This window comes from Coregonus lavaretus (genome assembly GCF_964263955.1).
Source record: "Coregonus lavaretus genome assembly, chromosome: 26".
Taxonomy (NCBI): Eukaryota; Metazoa; Chordata; class Actinopteri; order Salmoniformes; family Salmonidae; genus Coregonus; species Coregonus lavaretus.
The window spans coordinates 6029422-6047349 of record NC_140013.1 but is presented as its reverse complement, the minus strand read 5'-3'; the positions used below and the strand labels follow the sequence as shown (position 1 = coordinate 6047349).

The window sequence follows — 17928 nt, the reverse complement described above, 5'->3', positions numbered from 1 at the left end:
AAGACAAGCAAAAATGATTTGTACTGCTCAAGTCTAAAATATGGATGGTCAGACGCCAACATTAAAATAAAGAGAAGAGCAAATTTTGCGGGAGTAATATTGTGGAGAAATCCGCAGGGCTACTCAGCACCACATCCACCCACTCTATCGCTCTCTGTACTGCAATGGTCTGAGAAGAAACAACCATGTGTGACAACCACGTAATCATCATATTCATAACTACCATCCATCATTTTTCACTAAATGGTGCTCAATCTTGATCAACAACGAGAGTAGTGGGAATAGCTAACATTTTGTCGATACAGGAAACCATTTTAGTCGAGTCTGAAGCTAACAGTGTTACAAAACTGTTTTTAACCATCTTCATCCTGTCCAGGAGGAAATAGTGGTACAGTGGGGAAAAAAAGTATTTAGTCAGCCACCAATTGTGCAAGTTCTCCCACTTAAAAAGATGAGAGAGGCCTGTAATTTTCATCATAGGTACACGTCAACTATGACAGACAAATTGAGATTTTTTTTCTCCAGAAAATCACATTGTAGGATTTTTTATGAATTTATTTGCAAATTATGGTGGAAAATAAGTATTTGGTCACCTACAAACAAGCAAGATTTCTGGCTCTCACAGACCTGTAACATCTTCTTTAAGAGGCTCCTCTGTCCTCCACTCGTTACCTGTATTAATGGCACCTGTTTGAACTTGTTATCAGTATAAAAGACACCTGTCCACAACCTCAAACAGTCACACTCCAAACTCCACTATGGCCAAGACCAAAGAGCTGTCAAAGGACACCAGAAACAAAATTGTAGACCTGCACCAGGCTGGGAAGACTGAATCTGCAATAGGTAAGCAGCTTGGTTTGAAGAAATCAACTGTGGGAGCAATTATTAGGACATGGAAGACATACAAGACCACTGATAATCTCCCTCGATCTGGGGCTCCACGCAAGATCTCACCCCGTGGGGTCAAATGATCACAAGAACGGTGAGCAAAAATCCCAGAACCACATGGGGGGACCTAGTGAATGACCTGCAGAGAGCTGGGACCAAAGTAACAAAGCCTACCATCAGTAACACACTACGCCGCCAGGGACTCAAATCCTGCAGTGCCAGACGTGTCCCCCTGCTTAAGCCAGTACATGTCCAGGCCCGTCTGAAGTTTGCTAGAGTGCATTTGGATGATCCAGAAGAGGATTGGGAGAATGTCATATGGTCAGATGAAACCAAAATAGAACCTTTTGGTAAAAACTCAACTCGTCGTGTTTGGAGGACAAAGAATGCTGAGTTGCATCCAAAGAACACCATACCTACTGTGAAGCATGGGGGTGGAAACATCATGCTTTGAGGCTGTTTTTCTGCAAAGGGACCAGGACGACTGATCCGTGTAAAGGAAAGAATGAATGGGGCCATGTATCGTGAGATTTTGAGTGAAAACCTCCTTCCATCAGCAAGGGCATTGAAGATGAAACGTGGCTGGGTCTTTCAGCATGACAATGATCCCAAACACACCGCCCGGGCAACGAAGGAGTGGCTTTGTAAGAAGCATTAAGGTCCTGGAGTGGCCTAGCCAGTCTCCAGATCTCAACCCCATAGAAAATCTTTGGAGGGAGTTGAAAGTCTGTGTTGCCCAGCGACAGCCCCAAAACATCATTGCTCTAGAGGAGATCTGCATGGAGGAATGGGCCAAAATACCAGCAACAGTGTGTGAAAACCTTGTGAAGACTTACAGAAAACGTTTGACCTGTGTCATTGCCAACAAAGGGTATATAACAAAGTATTGAGAAACTTTTGTTATTGACCAAATACTTATTTTCCACCATAATTTGCAAATAAATTCATTACAAATCCTACAATGTGATTTTCTGGAGAAAAAAAATCTAATTTTGTCTGTCATAGTTGACGTGTACCTATGATGAAAATTACAGGCCTCTCTCATCTTTTTAAGTGGGAGAACTTGCACAATTGGTGGCTGACTAAATACTTTTTTCCCCCCACTGTATATACACTCCCCTTTATTACTTTTCAACCCCACCATCCTTTCCCTACTTGGGGTAAATTAGTGAACAACAATACCCAGGCCTCTACTTCCAGCCTATACTTACTATCTACACCTTATGGACACAGTCAATTTTACAAGAATTCTATTATATATATATATATATATATATATATATATATATATATATATATTTTTTTTTTTTTGCTACTGAACTTCTTCTACTCTCAACCTCTCCGATCATTTTCATGATGTCCATCCGGTTTGCTTCTATATGCCATATCTTTCTAACTGTGCTCTTTCCCAAAAGCTCCCAACATACAACCTATATACTTATTATGGACACAGTATGCTTACATTATTAGTTATGTTGTTATTATTTGTTGTTATTTGTTATTAGTCCCATCCTTCAACTCCATTCAATACCTCCCATCTATCTCTTAACACCATCCATATAGGATTTCTATTTGCCATATACAGTGGGGAGAACAAGTATTTGATACACTGCTGATTTTGCAGGTTTTCCTACTTACAAAGCATGTAGAGGTCTGTAATTTTTATCATAGGTACACTTCAACTGTGAGAGACGGAATCTAAAACAAAACTACAGAAAATCACATTGTATGATTTTTAAGTAATTAATTTGCATTTTATTGCATGACAAGTATTTGATACATCAGAAAAGCAGAACTTAATATTTGGTACAGAAACCTTTGTTTGCAATTACAGAGATCATACGTTTCCTGTAGGTCTTGACCAGGTTTGCACACACTGCAGCAGGGATTTTGGTCCACTCCTCCATACAGACCTTCTCCAGATCCTTCAGGTTTCGGGGCTGTCGCTGGGCAATACGGACATTCAGCTCCCTCCAAAGATTTTCTATTGGGTTCAGGTCTGGAGACTGGCTAGGCCACTCCAGGACCTTGAGATGCTTCTTACGGAGCCACTCCTTAGTTGCCCTGGCTGTGTGTTTCGGGTCGTTGTCATGCTGGAAGACCCAACCACGACCCATCTTCAATGCTCTTACTGAGGGAAGGAGGTTGTGGGCCAAGATCTCGCGATACATGGCCCCATCCATCCTCCCCTCAATACGGTGCAGTCGTCCTGTCCCCTTTGCAGAAAAGCATCCCCAAAGAATGATGTTTCCACCTCCATGCTTCACGGTTGGGATGGTGTTCTTGGGGTTGTACTCATCCTTCTTCTTCCTCCAAACACGGCGAGTGGAGTTTTGACCAAAAAGCTCTATTTTTGTGTCATCAGACCACATGACCTTCTCCCATTCCTCCTCTGGATCATCCAGATGGTCATTGGCAAACTTCAGACGGGCCTGGACATGCGCTTGAGCAGAGGGACCTTGCGTGTGCTGCAGGATTTTAATCCATGACGGCGTAGTGCGTTACTAATGGTTTTCTTTGAGACTGTGGTCCCAGCTCTCTTCAGGTCATTGACCAGGTCCTGCCGTGTAGTTCTGGGCTGAACCCTCACCTTCCTCATGATCATTGATGCCCCACGAGGTGAGATCTTGCATGGAGCCCCAGACCGAGGGTGATTGACCGTCATCTTGAACTTCTTCAATTTTCTAATAATTGCGCCAACAGTTGTTACCTTCTCACCAAGCTGCTTGCCTATTGTCCTGTAGCCCATCCCAGCCTTGTGCAGGTCTACAATTTTATCCCTGATGTCCTTACACAGCTCTCTGGTCTTGGCCATTGTGGAGAGGTTGGAGTCTGTTTGATTGAGTGTGTGGACAGGTGTCTTTTATACAGGTAACGAGTTCAAACAGGTGCAGTTAATACAGGTAATGAGTGGAGAACAGGAGGGCTTCTTAAAGAAAAACTAACAGGTCTGTGAGAGCCGGAATTCTTACTGGTACGTAGGTGATCAAATACTTATGTCATGCATTAAAATGCAAATGTTTACTTACTTAAAAATCATATAATGTGATTTTCTGGATTTTTATTTTAGATTCCGTCTCTCACAGTTGAAATGTACCTATAATAAAAATGACAGACCTCTACATGCTTTGTAAGTAGGAAAAGCTGCAAAATCGGCAGTGTATCAAATACTTGTTCTCCCCACTGTATATTTCAACCGTACTGTGATGTTTTACAAAAGTTCTGAACCTTTCTATTCTCATTGCTTCTACAGATGGTGAATTAATTATTTATTTTTTTGCTAAAAGTTTTATTATATTATTGATCGATTGACTATGACTTTTCAGATCACCCAGTAATGCTATCCGCAAGGTTAGCTCCAGGTAAATATTGCAATCCTTTAGCCATTCCTGGACCTGTGTCCAAAAACAAGCTACAAATGGACAGAACCAAAACAAATGATCTAATGATTCTGTCTCTTCACAGCAAAATCTGCAGAGCTGGGAAGATTGTATCCCCCATATAAATAACATTCTATTGGTAGCAAGAATTTTATATAATAATTTAAATTGAAAGATTCTAATTTTTGAATCCGGTGTCGTTTTGCGTGTCAGTTCATAAACACTATGCCATGGGATCGGTACGTCAAAAATCTCTTCCCAACTATTTTGCAATCTATATGGGACAGCTGTCAATCCTTTGGTCCTTAAATGAAACTAATATACTTTTTTTATTTATCACAGTTTTCCTTAACCAATTATGTTCTTTAATGCAAGGCCGACAGACAAGTTCCTTACTTTCTCCCCCTTCCACTTTCCTCTTCCACTTTTGCGGTAAGGCTGCAATTATTTGGTTGTAATTTTGGGTAGAGCAGACATTTCCATATGTTTTTGTTAGCTGCATGTGCGACATAACTCCACCAGTCCTACTGATGATATCATTTACGAAGATTATACATTTTTTAAACATTCTGTCAAAAAATAAAGGTTTTTTGTCAATTAGTATATTTGAATTTAACCACAATATTTGTTGCATTATTTGTTCTGTCGTTTCTGGAGGATTAAATTGAAATTGCAACCAACTTTCTATGGCTTGTTTTAGAAATAGTGATATTTGGGAGATTATTTCCTTTTCAAATAACTGAAAATGAGTTGTTGTAATCTGAATAAAGGGAAAAAGGCCTTTCTTGAACATTGGGTGAGACAATCTTACTAATTTGCTTGAGAACCAGTTCGGATTTAAGTATAACTTTTGTATGACTGAAGCTTTTAGTGATAGGTCTAATGCTTTAATATTTAATAATTTCAGTCCTTCAAATTCATATTCATTATATAAATAGGCCCTTTTAATTTTGTCTGGCTTGCCGTTCCAAATAAAATTGAATATTTTTTTATCATATAATTTAAAAAACTGTTCGCTAGGCGTAGGCAAGACCATAAGCAAATAGGTAAACTGGGATAATACTAAAGAGTTAATCAGGGTAATTTTTCACAAATTGACAGGTATTTTCCTTTCTGCTCCTTGCTCCTACATTTCTTTGTGTGCTCCTACATTTTTCAACTCAGGCACACACGTGCTCCTTGTAAAAAAGGTCACGTAGAGCTGGGAGGAGTGGCACTCAGCTAAAGCTATTTGCTGCTGGTAACACACTAACCATGCTACTGGGCAATAGCCTACTCATTTGAGCCCTTCTCTAGGTACAATAGGGCTCTTTGTCTCTGGTCCCTGTGTGGGGGAGCTTCATCGGTTTTACCAGCTCCGGCTCTAGAACCCACTCACTCTGTAATGAAGTGATGATGAAAATGTATTTCACAAAGAAGTGGTTAAGACAGTTCAAATGGGCCCATTACTTAATGCAAATTCAATTACATTTAAGTCATTTAGCAGACGCTCTTATCCAGAGCGATTTACAGTTAGTGAGTGCATAAATTTCTCTTCTTCATTGTTTCAAATTAGGGGGAAGAGAGAAGAGGAATGAATTTGTGAGCTGAGCCTCCCCCTCTCACTTAGTTTCAGCACAAGGAAACTCATTGTCCAAAAAAACAGAAGCCATGCAAAACTACAGGCAGACAGTCATCTCTACTCTGATTCATTGCATTAAGAAGGAAATTAACCACAGTTTTCATAAAGGTTTTTAAAAAGGGTCGTGTTTTGAGGAGATTGGAGATTGAATGAGCTCAGGGGTCTAACTTGTGTATCAGTTTATGGACAAAATATTTTGCCACATCCTGCCATTGATACTTGATACTTAACTCAAGCCATCATATTCATGCTCCACCTGCATGTAACTGATTGGGCTGGGAGAGGCTTGGAGTGTCCAGCAATAAGTTAGATACAGTGAGGGGAAAAAAGTATTTGATCCCCTGCTGATTTTGTACGTTTGCCCACTGACAAAGAAATGATCAGTCTATAATTGTAATGATAGGTTTATTTGAACAGTGAGAGACAGAATAACAACAACAAAATTCAGAAAAACGCATGTAAAAAATGTTATAAATTGAGTATTTGACCCCTCTGCAAAACATGACTTAGTACTTGGTGGCAAAACCCTTGTTGGCAATAACAGAGGTCAGACGTTTCTTGTAGTTGGCCACCAGGTTTGCACACATCTCAGGAGGGATTTTGTCCCACACCTCTTTGCAGATCTTCTCCAAGTCATTAAGGTTTCGAGGCTGACATTTGGCAACTCGAACCTTCAGCTCCCTCCACAGATTTTCTATGGGATTAAGGTCTGGAGACTGGCTAGGCCACTCCAGGACCTTAATGTGCTTCTTCTTAAGCTACTCCTTTGTTGCCTTGGCTGTGTGTTTTGGGTCATTGTCATGCTGGAATACCCATCCACGACCCATTTTCAATGCCCTGGCTGAGGGAAGGAGGTTCTCACCCAAGATTTGACGGTACATGGCCCCGCCCATCGTCCCTTTGATGCGGTGAAGTTGTCCTGTCCCCTTAGCAGAAAAACACCCCAAAAGCATAATGTTTCCACCTCCATGTTTGACGGTGGGGATGGTGTTCTTGGGGTCATAGGCAGCATTCCTACTCCTCCAAACATGGCAAGTTGAGTTGATGCCAAAGAGCTCCATTTTGGTCTCACCTGACCACAACACTTTCACCCAGTTCTCCTCTGAATCATTCAGATGTTCATTGGCAAACTTCAGACGGGCCTGTATATGTGCTTTCTTGAGCAGGGGGACCTTGCGGGCGCTGCAGGATTTCAGTCCTTCACGGCGTAGTGTGTTACCAATTGTTTTCTTGGTGACTATGGTCCCAGCTGCCTTGAGATCATTGACAAGATCCTCCCGTGTAGTTCTGGGCTGATTCCTCACCGTTCTCATGACCATTGCAACTCCACGAGGTGAGATCTTGCATGGAGCCCCAGGCCGAGGGAGATTGACAGTTATTTTGTGTTTCTTCCATTTGCGAATAATCGCACCAACTGTTGTCACCTTCTCACCAAGCTGCTTGGCGATGGTCTTGTAGCCCATTCCAGCCTTGTGTAAGTCTACAATCTTGTCCCTGACATCCTTGGAGAGCTCTTTGGTCTTGGCCATGGTGGAGAGTTTGGAATCGGATTGATTGATTGCTTCTGTGGACAGGTGTCTTTTATACAGGTAACAAGCTGAGATTAGGAGCATTCCCTTTAAGAGTGTGCTCCTAATCTCAGCTCGTTACCTGTATAAAAAGACACCTGGGAGCCAGAAAACTCTTTCTGCTTGAGAGGGGGTCAAATACTTATTACCCTCATTAAAATGCAAATCCATTTATAACATTTTTGACATGCGTTTTTCTGGATTTTTTTGTTGTTATTCTGTCTCTCACTGTTCAAATAAACCTACCATTAAAATTATAGACTGATCATTTCTTTGTCAGTGGGCAAACGTACAAAATCAGCAGGGGATCAAATAGTTTTTCCCCCTCACTGTATGTGCAAATCAAGCTTAGTCTATTGTCATTTTTAACTGTATAACCTGGGGCCGTAGTTATCAAGCATCTCAGAGTAGGAATTATATGGGGTGCCGTTGGCAAAGTTGAAGGGACAGGCTATTACAGGCTATTTCCCACCAGATTTATGCAAAATCTTGCATTTCTGACGTGATTTATAAATGTGGTCAAAATTGTTGAACTTTGCTAATGGCACCGCATACAATTCCTTCTCCGAGTTGCTTGATTACTTTGGCCCCTGATCTACAAATCATGAAGGGAATGCATGGACAGCAAGGGCTGGAGCAAAATATGATCTCAGCCATCTAAAAATATGTTAGACTACATTTGGTTTAACAGTTTAATCTAAAAAGGTGTCAGTTAAATTGATACAATTTAAGGACAAGTGGCAAACAATAATGCAGGCAGTAGGGATGGGGGTGTGAGCATGCTGGTCTCCGCAGATGAAATGTAGTCATTGTTTGTGTGCATCTGTAAGTTATTGTTCGTATGTATAAGTTTGTATATTGAGTGAATTTTGTTGTTGTTGATGTTATTAAAAAATAAGGTGTTAGACTACATTTTGCGTTTTTGCAATTTCTTTAGCTCCTTATAACCTTCAGGTCTGGGGGCTACTATCGACAAAGGCTGTGAACACAGAGACAGACAGTCACAGGCAAGTAGATCAGCGTCATCCTGACCACAACCGTTCAACTTGTGCAAACCACAGCACCCTTCTCTTTGGCTGTTACTCAGTACAAGCCTACATTGCTCCATTTTAAGAAGGTGCAGAAACGTACCCATTGATGAGATCTAACCTCTAACCCTACACCTGCATGCTATGACTGGGAGGGGTTCAACACAAAAATTACCCTCAACTTCAGACACAGTAGGAGAAACAAAATCGGAGCCTTTTCAGACTATTGTCTCAAACCGTACTGGCTCAGATAGTTCCTTCAATGACGGTTCCTGGACCTATGGTGGATGTGTAACCAAGGCCAGTACCGTACAGCTCGGCTTAACTCTGGGCTCATGAAAGGGTTCATATTCTGGTAGTGAATGAACTGAGTATCACCCAACACAGGTCAGGGTGCAGACCAACCTCACAGGAGCATTTCAGGAGGAGGATGAGGAGGTCCAATTCTCGCTCGTTGTACAAAAACAGAGGCACTTCTCTTGATGTCTCGTAAAAATCAGGAAATGGCAATTGTGAGATCAATCAAAGTACCTAGGTATTATAGGAAAAGTACCTATATTTCCACCTCAATCTCCAAAAACTTAATCCTCTCACCTGGGCTGCGAGTTCTCCTCGTACATGCGCTCCTTGCCCTCCTTGAACAGGCTGATGGTCTGCTTGGTCTTCTTGGTCAGGTTCTCCATGAAGACGCGGAAATACTCGTTGTCGCCGAGCGTCTCCATCTTGCCATCGTAGCGGGACAAGATGGTGCGGAGGTGCTGGTAGGTGTCTGGCAGCAGGTCCAGGATGTAAGGTGGGCTGTTCTTCAGGGCCAGCTTGGGGTTTTGGCACAGTCGCACCACCTGGATGGAGGGAGAGGAAAGGACACAGAGGGGAGATGAGTCAGCTTACTGAGACAAATGATAAGCCAGCAACAGCGGAGGAAGAGACTAAGTAGTATGCTAATACATACCAGGGTTGGGATCCATTCCTTTTTAATACAATTCAGGAAGTTAATAAAAATGCTAGGTCTTGAATTGAAAGTTGCACATTGTTTCCTTTGAAGATGTTTTCAATTCAGGAAGTAAATTGACCACAACCCTAACATTAACTGAACTAACTTCAAGAGTGTACAGTGTTTAGCCTAGCCTACATACACAAGCAGACCTCCTGCCCACAACATAAAACGGTCAGTGAAAAGGGACCATCGAAACTATCACTGAACACCATTTGACAAATACATGGGTATTATAATAGTGTGATGACGTGGATTATATTTATCATTCCACTTTTCGCCTAAATGTAAAATACTCTAGCTCTTTCTGACAAGTAATCATTTGTGCAGCAGTGTTGCCAGAGCATCAAGGCTGGTAAGGACTAGGTACTAAAGGGAAGTGAGAGAGATCTAGTAAAAGTGCATGCGAGAGCGAGTGAAAGATCAGTGCTGAGATCGTGACTCTAGGGGTTTGCTAAGTGAATCTATTTTAAGGCCTTCAACTCAGTGAAGAAAATGAAATACACTCATCTCAGGCTTACAGCTTCCTGTTGGTCTGGTAATAGACACACACATACCGCAGCCCGCGCACACACACACACGCATGTGTTCACACACACAGACACGTCTGTTACATTACAGCCTTATTCTAAACGTTTTTTAACCCCCCCCCCCCCCCCCCAATCTACACACAATACCCCATAATGACAAAGCAAAAACACGTTTTTAGAAATGTTTGCTAATTTATCTAAAATAAAAAACTGAAATATGACATTTACATTAGTATTCAGACCCTTTACTCAGTACTATGTTGAAGCACCTGTGGCAGCGATTACAGCCTCGAGTCTTCTTGGGTATGACGCTACAAGCTTGGCACACCTGTATTTGGAGAGTTTCTCCCATTCTTCTCTGCAGATCCTCTCAAGCTCTGTCAGGTTGGATGGGGAGCGTCGCTGCACAGCTATTTTCAGGTTTCTCCAGAGATGTTCGATCGGGTTCAAGTCTGGGCTTTGGCTGGGCCACTCAAGGACATTCAGAGACTTGTCCTGAAGCCACTCCTGGTTTGTCTTGGCTGTGTGCTTAGGGTCGTTGTCCTGTTGGAAGGTGAACCTTGGCCCCAGTCTGAGGTCCTGAGAGCTCTGGAGCAGGTTTTCATCAAGGATCTCTCTGTACTTTGCTCCGTTCATCTTTCCCTCGATCCTGACTAGTCTCCCAGTCCATGCCGCTGAAAAACATCCCCCAACATGATGCTGCAACCACCATGCTTCACCGTAGGGATGGTATTGGCCAGGTGATGAGCGGTGCCTGGTTTCCTCCAGGCTTTGCATTCAGGCCAAAGACTTCAATCTTGGTTTCATCAAACCAGAGAATCTTGTTTCTCATGGTCTGAGAGTCCTTTAGGTGCCTTTTGGCAAACTCAAAGCAGGCGGTCACGTGCCTTTTACTGAGGAGTGGCTTCCGTCTGGCCACTATACCATAAAGGCCTGACTGGTGGAGTGCTGCAGAGATGGTTGTCCTGGAAAGTTCTCCCATCTCCACATAGAAACTCTGGAGCTCTGTGAGAGTGACCATCGGGTTCTTGGTCACCTCCCTTCTTTTAGGGTCTGAATACTTAGGTTTTTCAAATGTAAAAAAGTGTTTTCGCTTTGTCATTATGGGGTATTGTGTAGATTGAGGAGCATTTTTTATTTATTTAAACCATTTTAGAATAAGGCTGTAACGTAACAAAATGTGGGAAAAGTGAAGGGGTCTGAATACTTTCCAAATGCACTGTACAGCAGATGTTGATGCAAGGGGCTGACAGTATTTGTTTTTACAAGTATTTGACGGAGGCTGGCATCTTGGCTGTGTGTTGGTTTGCGTGTTGGTTTGCACTTCCCCATTGTCAATCCCCTCAAGCTACTAACACATCTGGTGGAAAATAATATAGCGAAGCATGGCATGGAGCTGAGACAACCATAAACACAATCATTGAACACCATAAACATGGGTAACGTTATCAGAGTGAAACAAGGAAGATGGGCCTATTTTGCCAAAATTAATAAATAAACTATCCTATCTACTTTTCATCACCTTCTTTGGGTACAGTATAAAAGCCCCATCTGAAAACAGTTGTCTACCTTAGACTTACTGGCTACATTAACGTTCAACTTGCATCGACAGTCACTCTCCTAGTGTAATATAAAGAGATGCAGGAGCAAACTGTCATGTAATAAAATGGAGAACTCCGATCCCGGGAGACCCATGAGGTGGCGCACAATTGGCCCAGCATCGTCCGGGTTAGGGGAGGGTTTGGCCGGCTGGGATGTCCTTGTCCCATCGCGCTCTAGCTGACTCCTTGTGGCGGCCGGGCGCATACATGGGTAAAAAGTACAAACAAACAAAATAATTTACAAAATAATAATAACATAACTATAAAAATGGAGAACATGACTGTCGTCTCAATTCTGTGTTTGAACCCATTACGTCTATTGAACTCAGTCATCATAAACACCACCCAAATTCACAATCTGATGTTGAATTGGCCAACCTTCAAATGAACCCACCATGTCTTGAGTAGCCTAGTCACAGAGCAACGCTGGTTGCATCTGCTTAGTGAGCTCCAGGCTGATCTTATCAGTGGAATAAGAGGGGCTCAAAGACAACACACAGAGAGAAGAGAGAGAGGAGAGAGAGCGAGAGGGGGTGAGAGAGAGATAGTGACAAACAGAGAGCGAGATAGACAGAAACAAAGAGAAACAGAACGATAGAGCGAGAAACAGAGAGAGAGAAACAGAACGATAGAGCGAGAGAGAAACAGAGAGAAAGAGAGAGAGAGAGAAACAGAGAGAGAAAGAGAAACAGAACGATAGAGCGAGAGAGAAACAGAGAGAGAAAGAGAGAGAGAGAGAGAGAGAGAAACAGAGAGAGAAAGAGTCCTGTTTGCTGATGATCTGGTGCTTCTGTCACCAACCAAGGAGGGCCTACAGCAGCACCTAGATCTTCTGCACAGATTCTGTCAGACCTGGGCCTTGACAGTAAATCTCAGTAAGACAAAAATAATGGTGTTCCAAAAAAGGTCCAGTTGCCAGGACCACAAATACAAAATTCCATCTAGACACCGTTGCCCTAGAGCACACAATAAAACTGTACATACCTCGGCCTAAACATCAGCGCCACAGGAAACTTCCACAAAGCTGTGAATGATCTGAGAGACAAGGCAAGAAAGGGCCTTCTATGCCATCAAAAGGAACATACATTTTGACATACCAATTAGGATATGGCTAAAAATACTTGAATCAGTTATAGAACCCATTGCCCTTTATGGTTGTGAGGTCTGGGGTCTGCTCACCAACCAAGAATTTACAAAATGGGACAAACACCTAATTGAGACTCAGTGTACAACGAAAAACACCAAATAATGCATGCAGAGCAGAATTAGGCAGATACCCGCTAATTATCAAAATCCAGAAAAGAGCCGTTAAATTCTATACCCACTTAAAAGGAAGCGATTCCCAAACCTTCCATAACAAAGCCATCACCTACAAAGAGATTAACTTGGAGAAGAGTCCCCTAAGCAAGTTGGTCCTGGGGCTCGGTTCACAAACACAAACAGACCCCACGGACAACAAAAACAACACAATTAGACCCAACCAAATCATGAGAAAACAAAAAGAGAATTACTTGACACATTGCAAAGAATTAACACAAAAACAGAGCAAACTAGAATGCTATTTGGCTCTAAACAGAGTACACAGTGGCAGAATACCTGACCATTGTGACTGACCCAAACTTAAGGAAAGCTTTGACTATGTACAGACTCAGTGAGCATAGCCTTGCTATTGAGAAAGGCCGCCGTAGGCAGACCTGGCTCTCAAGAGAAGACAAGCTATGTGCACACTGCCCACAAAATGAGGTGGAAACTGAGCTGCACTTCCTAACCTCCTGCCAAATGTATGACCATATTAGAGACACATATTTCCCTCAGATTACAGAGATCCACAAAGAATTCAAAAACAAACCCAATTTTGATCAACTCCCTTATCTACTGGGTGAAAAACCACAGTGTGCCATCACAGCAGCAAGATTTGTGACCTGTTGCCACAAGAAAAGGGCAACCTGTGAAGAACAAACACCATTGTAAATATAACCCATATTTAATGTTTATTTATTTTACCATTTGTACTTTAACTATTTGCACATTGTTACAACACTGTATATATACACACACATGACATTTTAAATGTCTTTATTCTTTTGGAACATCTGAGTGTAATGTTTACTGTTAATATTTATTGTTTATTTCACTTTTGTTTACTATCTACTTCACTTGCTTTGGCAATGTTAACATATGTTTCCCATGCCAATAAAGCCCTTAAATTGAATTGAAATTTAATTGAGAGAGACAGAAACAGAGAGAGAGAGAGTTGAGTGTAGCCAGCTGAGATTGGGGGGCTGGCTGAGCAGCAGCACTGCTCACGTCAGAGGGGGTCACAGTAAACCCTAATGCGCTTCCAACCCAAGTATATGAGTCCTGTCAGAGAGCAGATAAGCCTGTAGCCAAGGAAGGGACGTCCTAGAGTTATCAGTAGGCTAAGCGTACACACACGCAGACACATCCAGTCGTGATGGCCTGGACTGAATGAAAAAACTATGAGAAGATTGCCTCTCAGCTGTGCTGCATTCCCCTCTGCTCTCTCGCTAAACTCAGGATTGTACACTGGGACTCTTCCATTTCAAAGGTCTTGTAGACACACACCTCTTCCTCAACTACGCCTCAGACAGACTATACTTTGTGCCATCGATTGGGAAGCACAGGTCACTTTCTGAAACAGAAAAGGAGAACTGACATTGCAGTGTCACTTCTGTTTTTCTGTTTGTTTTTAGTGACCTGTTCTTCATAATGAGTCAATGCAGATGTGCTTGTCTGGTGGAAAGAAATGCAAATTGGCCAAAAAGTGCTATTATGTCAAACTTCAGGGGCTTGGGATCTTACGGATAAGAGAACAGAGTGACAGCTGTGTAGACTACTCTGTAACTCTGTGGTCCTCTGTAGCTCAGCTGGTAGAGCACGGCGCTTGTAACGCCAAGGTAGTGGGTTCGATCCCCGGGACCACCCATACACAAAAATGTATGCACGCATGACTGTAAGTCGCTTTGGATAAAAGCATCTGCTAAATGGCATATTATTATTATTATTATTACTCCTAGAGAAACAAACACAAAAGGATGTCTTGTCCTCTGAATCACTGTGATAATTCAGTGTGAATCGCACAGGAAACGAGGGGTCAGCCAGCTACATTTTCCAAGAAGTGATGTTGTGAATTGCACCTTGTGAAGTAAATGTAGCTAATTCTTTATAATGATCACATGTATTCATTTCCATGCTGCACAATACTCTGGACTTCAGGGGCCACAGCTAAGTGTTGGAATCGAGCAGTTAGATTGTTGGCACAATGTTTAGACAATGATTGTGTTTAATATCTGGTCATACAATTGACAGATGAAAATCACATTTAGCTAGCTAAATCCCAAATTGTACAACCTTATTGCACACATTTGTCAATGGGATGGATCTTGTTCTGAACAGTAAAATATAGTTCGATGGGTATGATCAAAGCCCAAGCCTAGCACTGCTCACCTAGCTACTACTCAGCTAGTTAGCTACTAATTTTCAAGACCCTAATCTGGGATGATGATTGAGTCACCACCACACCATGCACGCGAGATTTTCTTGGTCAATGTTGCTAGCTAATGTTAATTGGCTAGGTAGCTGGCTAACGTAGCTAGCAATCCAGCCACCAGCATCAAGCTAACTAGCTACAACCATATAGCCAGTTCTAGTTAACTTCAACTAGCTACATCTTCTACAGATGAATACAATATATGATTAATGTTAGCTAGCTACCACCTTCTCTCCTAGTCAGTGTACCCCTAGCTAACTAGTTAGCTAATGTTATCTAGCTGTCTCGTTAGCTAGGGAGCTAGCCAGCAAATTAGCTAGTTATGCTAACTTCCTGGCCCACTGATCATCAACTGGGTTACGTTAGCTAGATAGATAGTTCTCTGACTGCTAGTCACCCACCTTGTCCATTAGTTTCCAGCATTTCTCCACCGTCTTTTTGTCCACGGCCCCAGGTTGGTGATGAGAATGGAGGTGGTGATGGGGCTGAAACGCGTCCTTCATCATCCCGATCAGTCCTCCGCCTTTCTTCAGATTTCCTGCCATATTAGGCTCCACTAGGGTCGGCCAGAGCGACAGTCAAGGCTGGGGGGATCGCCCTCCTTCCCCAGTCAGACTGAGCAAAAACCGGCACCCCACGGGGAAGACAGCGCCCAGGTCGGATTCGAGCGAGGGTCCGTTGGGGGGGGGGGTTCTATTTAAACAAGGCTCCCATTAAACCCCCCACCAGTGGTTGGCTCGAGCCTCGACGACAGTGGGGCAAACTGCAGCTGGGTGCTCAGCAAGGAATACAACGTAGGTTAGTATGCAAGCCAATAGAGACCCGTCTAGTCGACTAAAAGAGGACAATGATATCGACTTGTCTATCCGTCTGGTCTCCGTGTAGATTGAACTGTATTCTCATTGACAACCCCTATGTTCCCTTTTCAACTGCTCGCTCTTTCCGTCTGCGTTCTTCTCAGTGACGGGAAGTTCAGGGGCAGGCTGGAGACAGTCAAAATAGCTTGATAATACGCTTACTGTTGAGGAAGAACTGATGGTGGCGCCAATAAACTAAAGGGACATTTACATGGATAACAAAAATCATTAACATGGGCGGAAGGGAGACGGGGTGCATATATACATTTAGAAAAATCAACACTGCCTTCAACTTCCCCCCCACCCTCTATGTGCGCGGCCCTTGCCCTTCCTGTTCATCCCCTTCCGTTTGTAAAACCTCTCCCTGCCCTCGTCCCCCGCTTTGCACAAATGTTGCCCCCAACACCTCCTACAACTACGCCCTCTTAATGCGCGATCTCGCGGTGAATATACACGCACGCGCGTCTGTTTTAACAGTATGTTCAAGAACTTCATCAATTATAGTCGGAAATTCCTTTCTACCAAAAACATTTGGCTGTGTAAATTCAGACGCATATTTTTTAGCATGTTTTTTTTGTTGAAAGTTCCTAACAACAACTGAAGTGATATTCACCTGTGCCCGCTCCTGTGGCATGAACCATTACATTATACTTAATGTTATAGCCTACATAGATGGGTACTACTTCATGATAAGTGTGCAATTGGCACTAAAACGCTTAAGGCTCTGTCTGTACCGTTGTCGTTTCATCAGCTCTCTCAGATGATAATTCAGATGTTATATAAAGGCAAAGGCTTCGGTTCCGAAGATAACTGCCCGTTCCGCCCCCTTGGAAGCCTCTTCCCCAGAGTTAATAACCGTATCACCTGCGCATGTGTGTCCTCCACATTATACACAATTTTTTTTGGTAAGCCTTCCTTCACATTTCTCAGGAGCGGAATTTTCGTTATAGAAGTGGGGGGGACATTATTATTATTATTATTTTTAAATCCAGTCGGATAAACACTCCAAACAGCCTACATGTCTCCCCCCATCCCCAGTTGAAGTTGTGCCCCTGGGAATATTTACATTTTACATTTTAGTCATTTAGCAGACGCTCTTATCCAAAGTGCATACATTTTTTTATATGCATTTAGATCTTCTTGAGTTATGTAGTGTTGTTTCAAAGTAGCCTACCGTGTTGTTTCAAATTATGTACAGTGAGCACATTTTAGAGCAGATGGTCTTAAACAGCCTATCTGTGTTTTATTTAAATCAATGTACATATTTTGCCTATAGAGCCCCACAGTGGAGATGCCATAATACCCATAAAACCTAGTGGTCAAACAGGGAAATGGTACCATTCACTTTTCCCATAGGGGATTTTAGAAACACTTAAAGTAAAGGCTGTGTATCATGTAGGCTTACCCTGGCGTGACGTTCTGATAACCATGTAAATGTCTCTCGACTACTTCTCAGAGAGTTTTGAGTTGCACCATATCTATTCATTATGGTCATCGAAATGCTAGCTATTAAAATCAGATCAAATAACAACATTAGAGGATTAGAAATCCAAGGCTTGAAAACAAAGGTTTCCATATATGCCGATGACTCAAGATTTAAAAGTCCGCAAGCTAGATCCCTGCAATGTCTTATTGAAGATGACTTTTCTGGACTCTGGACTAAAACCTAATTTAAATAAGTGTACAATATTGCGTATTAGATCTTTAAAAAATACAACTTTTACATTACCCTGGCGGTTGGGAGCTTGGGCCGGTGGCTGATAAGTCGCTGGTTCGGGTTCCCGTTTTTGACCTTGTGGGAGATCTGTCGACGTGCCCTTGAGCAGGGTGCTGACCCTGGTTGCTTCTGTGGGTTGCTCTGGATGGGAGTCTGTTAGGTGACTGAATGTAATGTAAATGGTAAGCGGCTTGTATGTTTTAATATTCAATAAAAAAAAATTAAAAAATGAA

The 17928-nt window shown here is 42.5% G+C and overlaps 1 protein-coding gene across 1 annotated transcript in view; it reads right to left on the bottom strand.

Moving 5' to 3' along the window:
- Window positions 1–15823, bottom strand: part of LOC311102140 (E3 ubiquitin-protein ligase CBL-like) — a 43494-nt gene extending 27671 nt beyond the window's left edge. Inside the window, exons 1-2 of the mRNA XM_084143373.1 lie at window positions 15523–15823; window positions 9080–9327 (exon numbers count right to left, since the gene is read on the bottom strand). Of these exons, the coding sequence (XP_083999499.1) occupies window positions 9080–9327; window positions 15523–15666 (392 nt within the window). The 5' untranslated portion in view covers window positions 15667–15823. The remainder of the gene's footprint in view (window positions 1–9079; window positions 9328–15522) is intronic.
- Between the last annotated feature and the right edge of the window lie 2105 nt (window positions 15824–17928).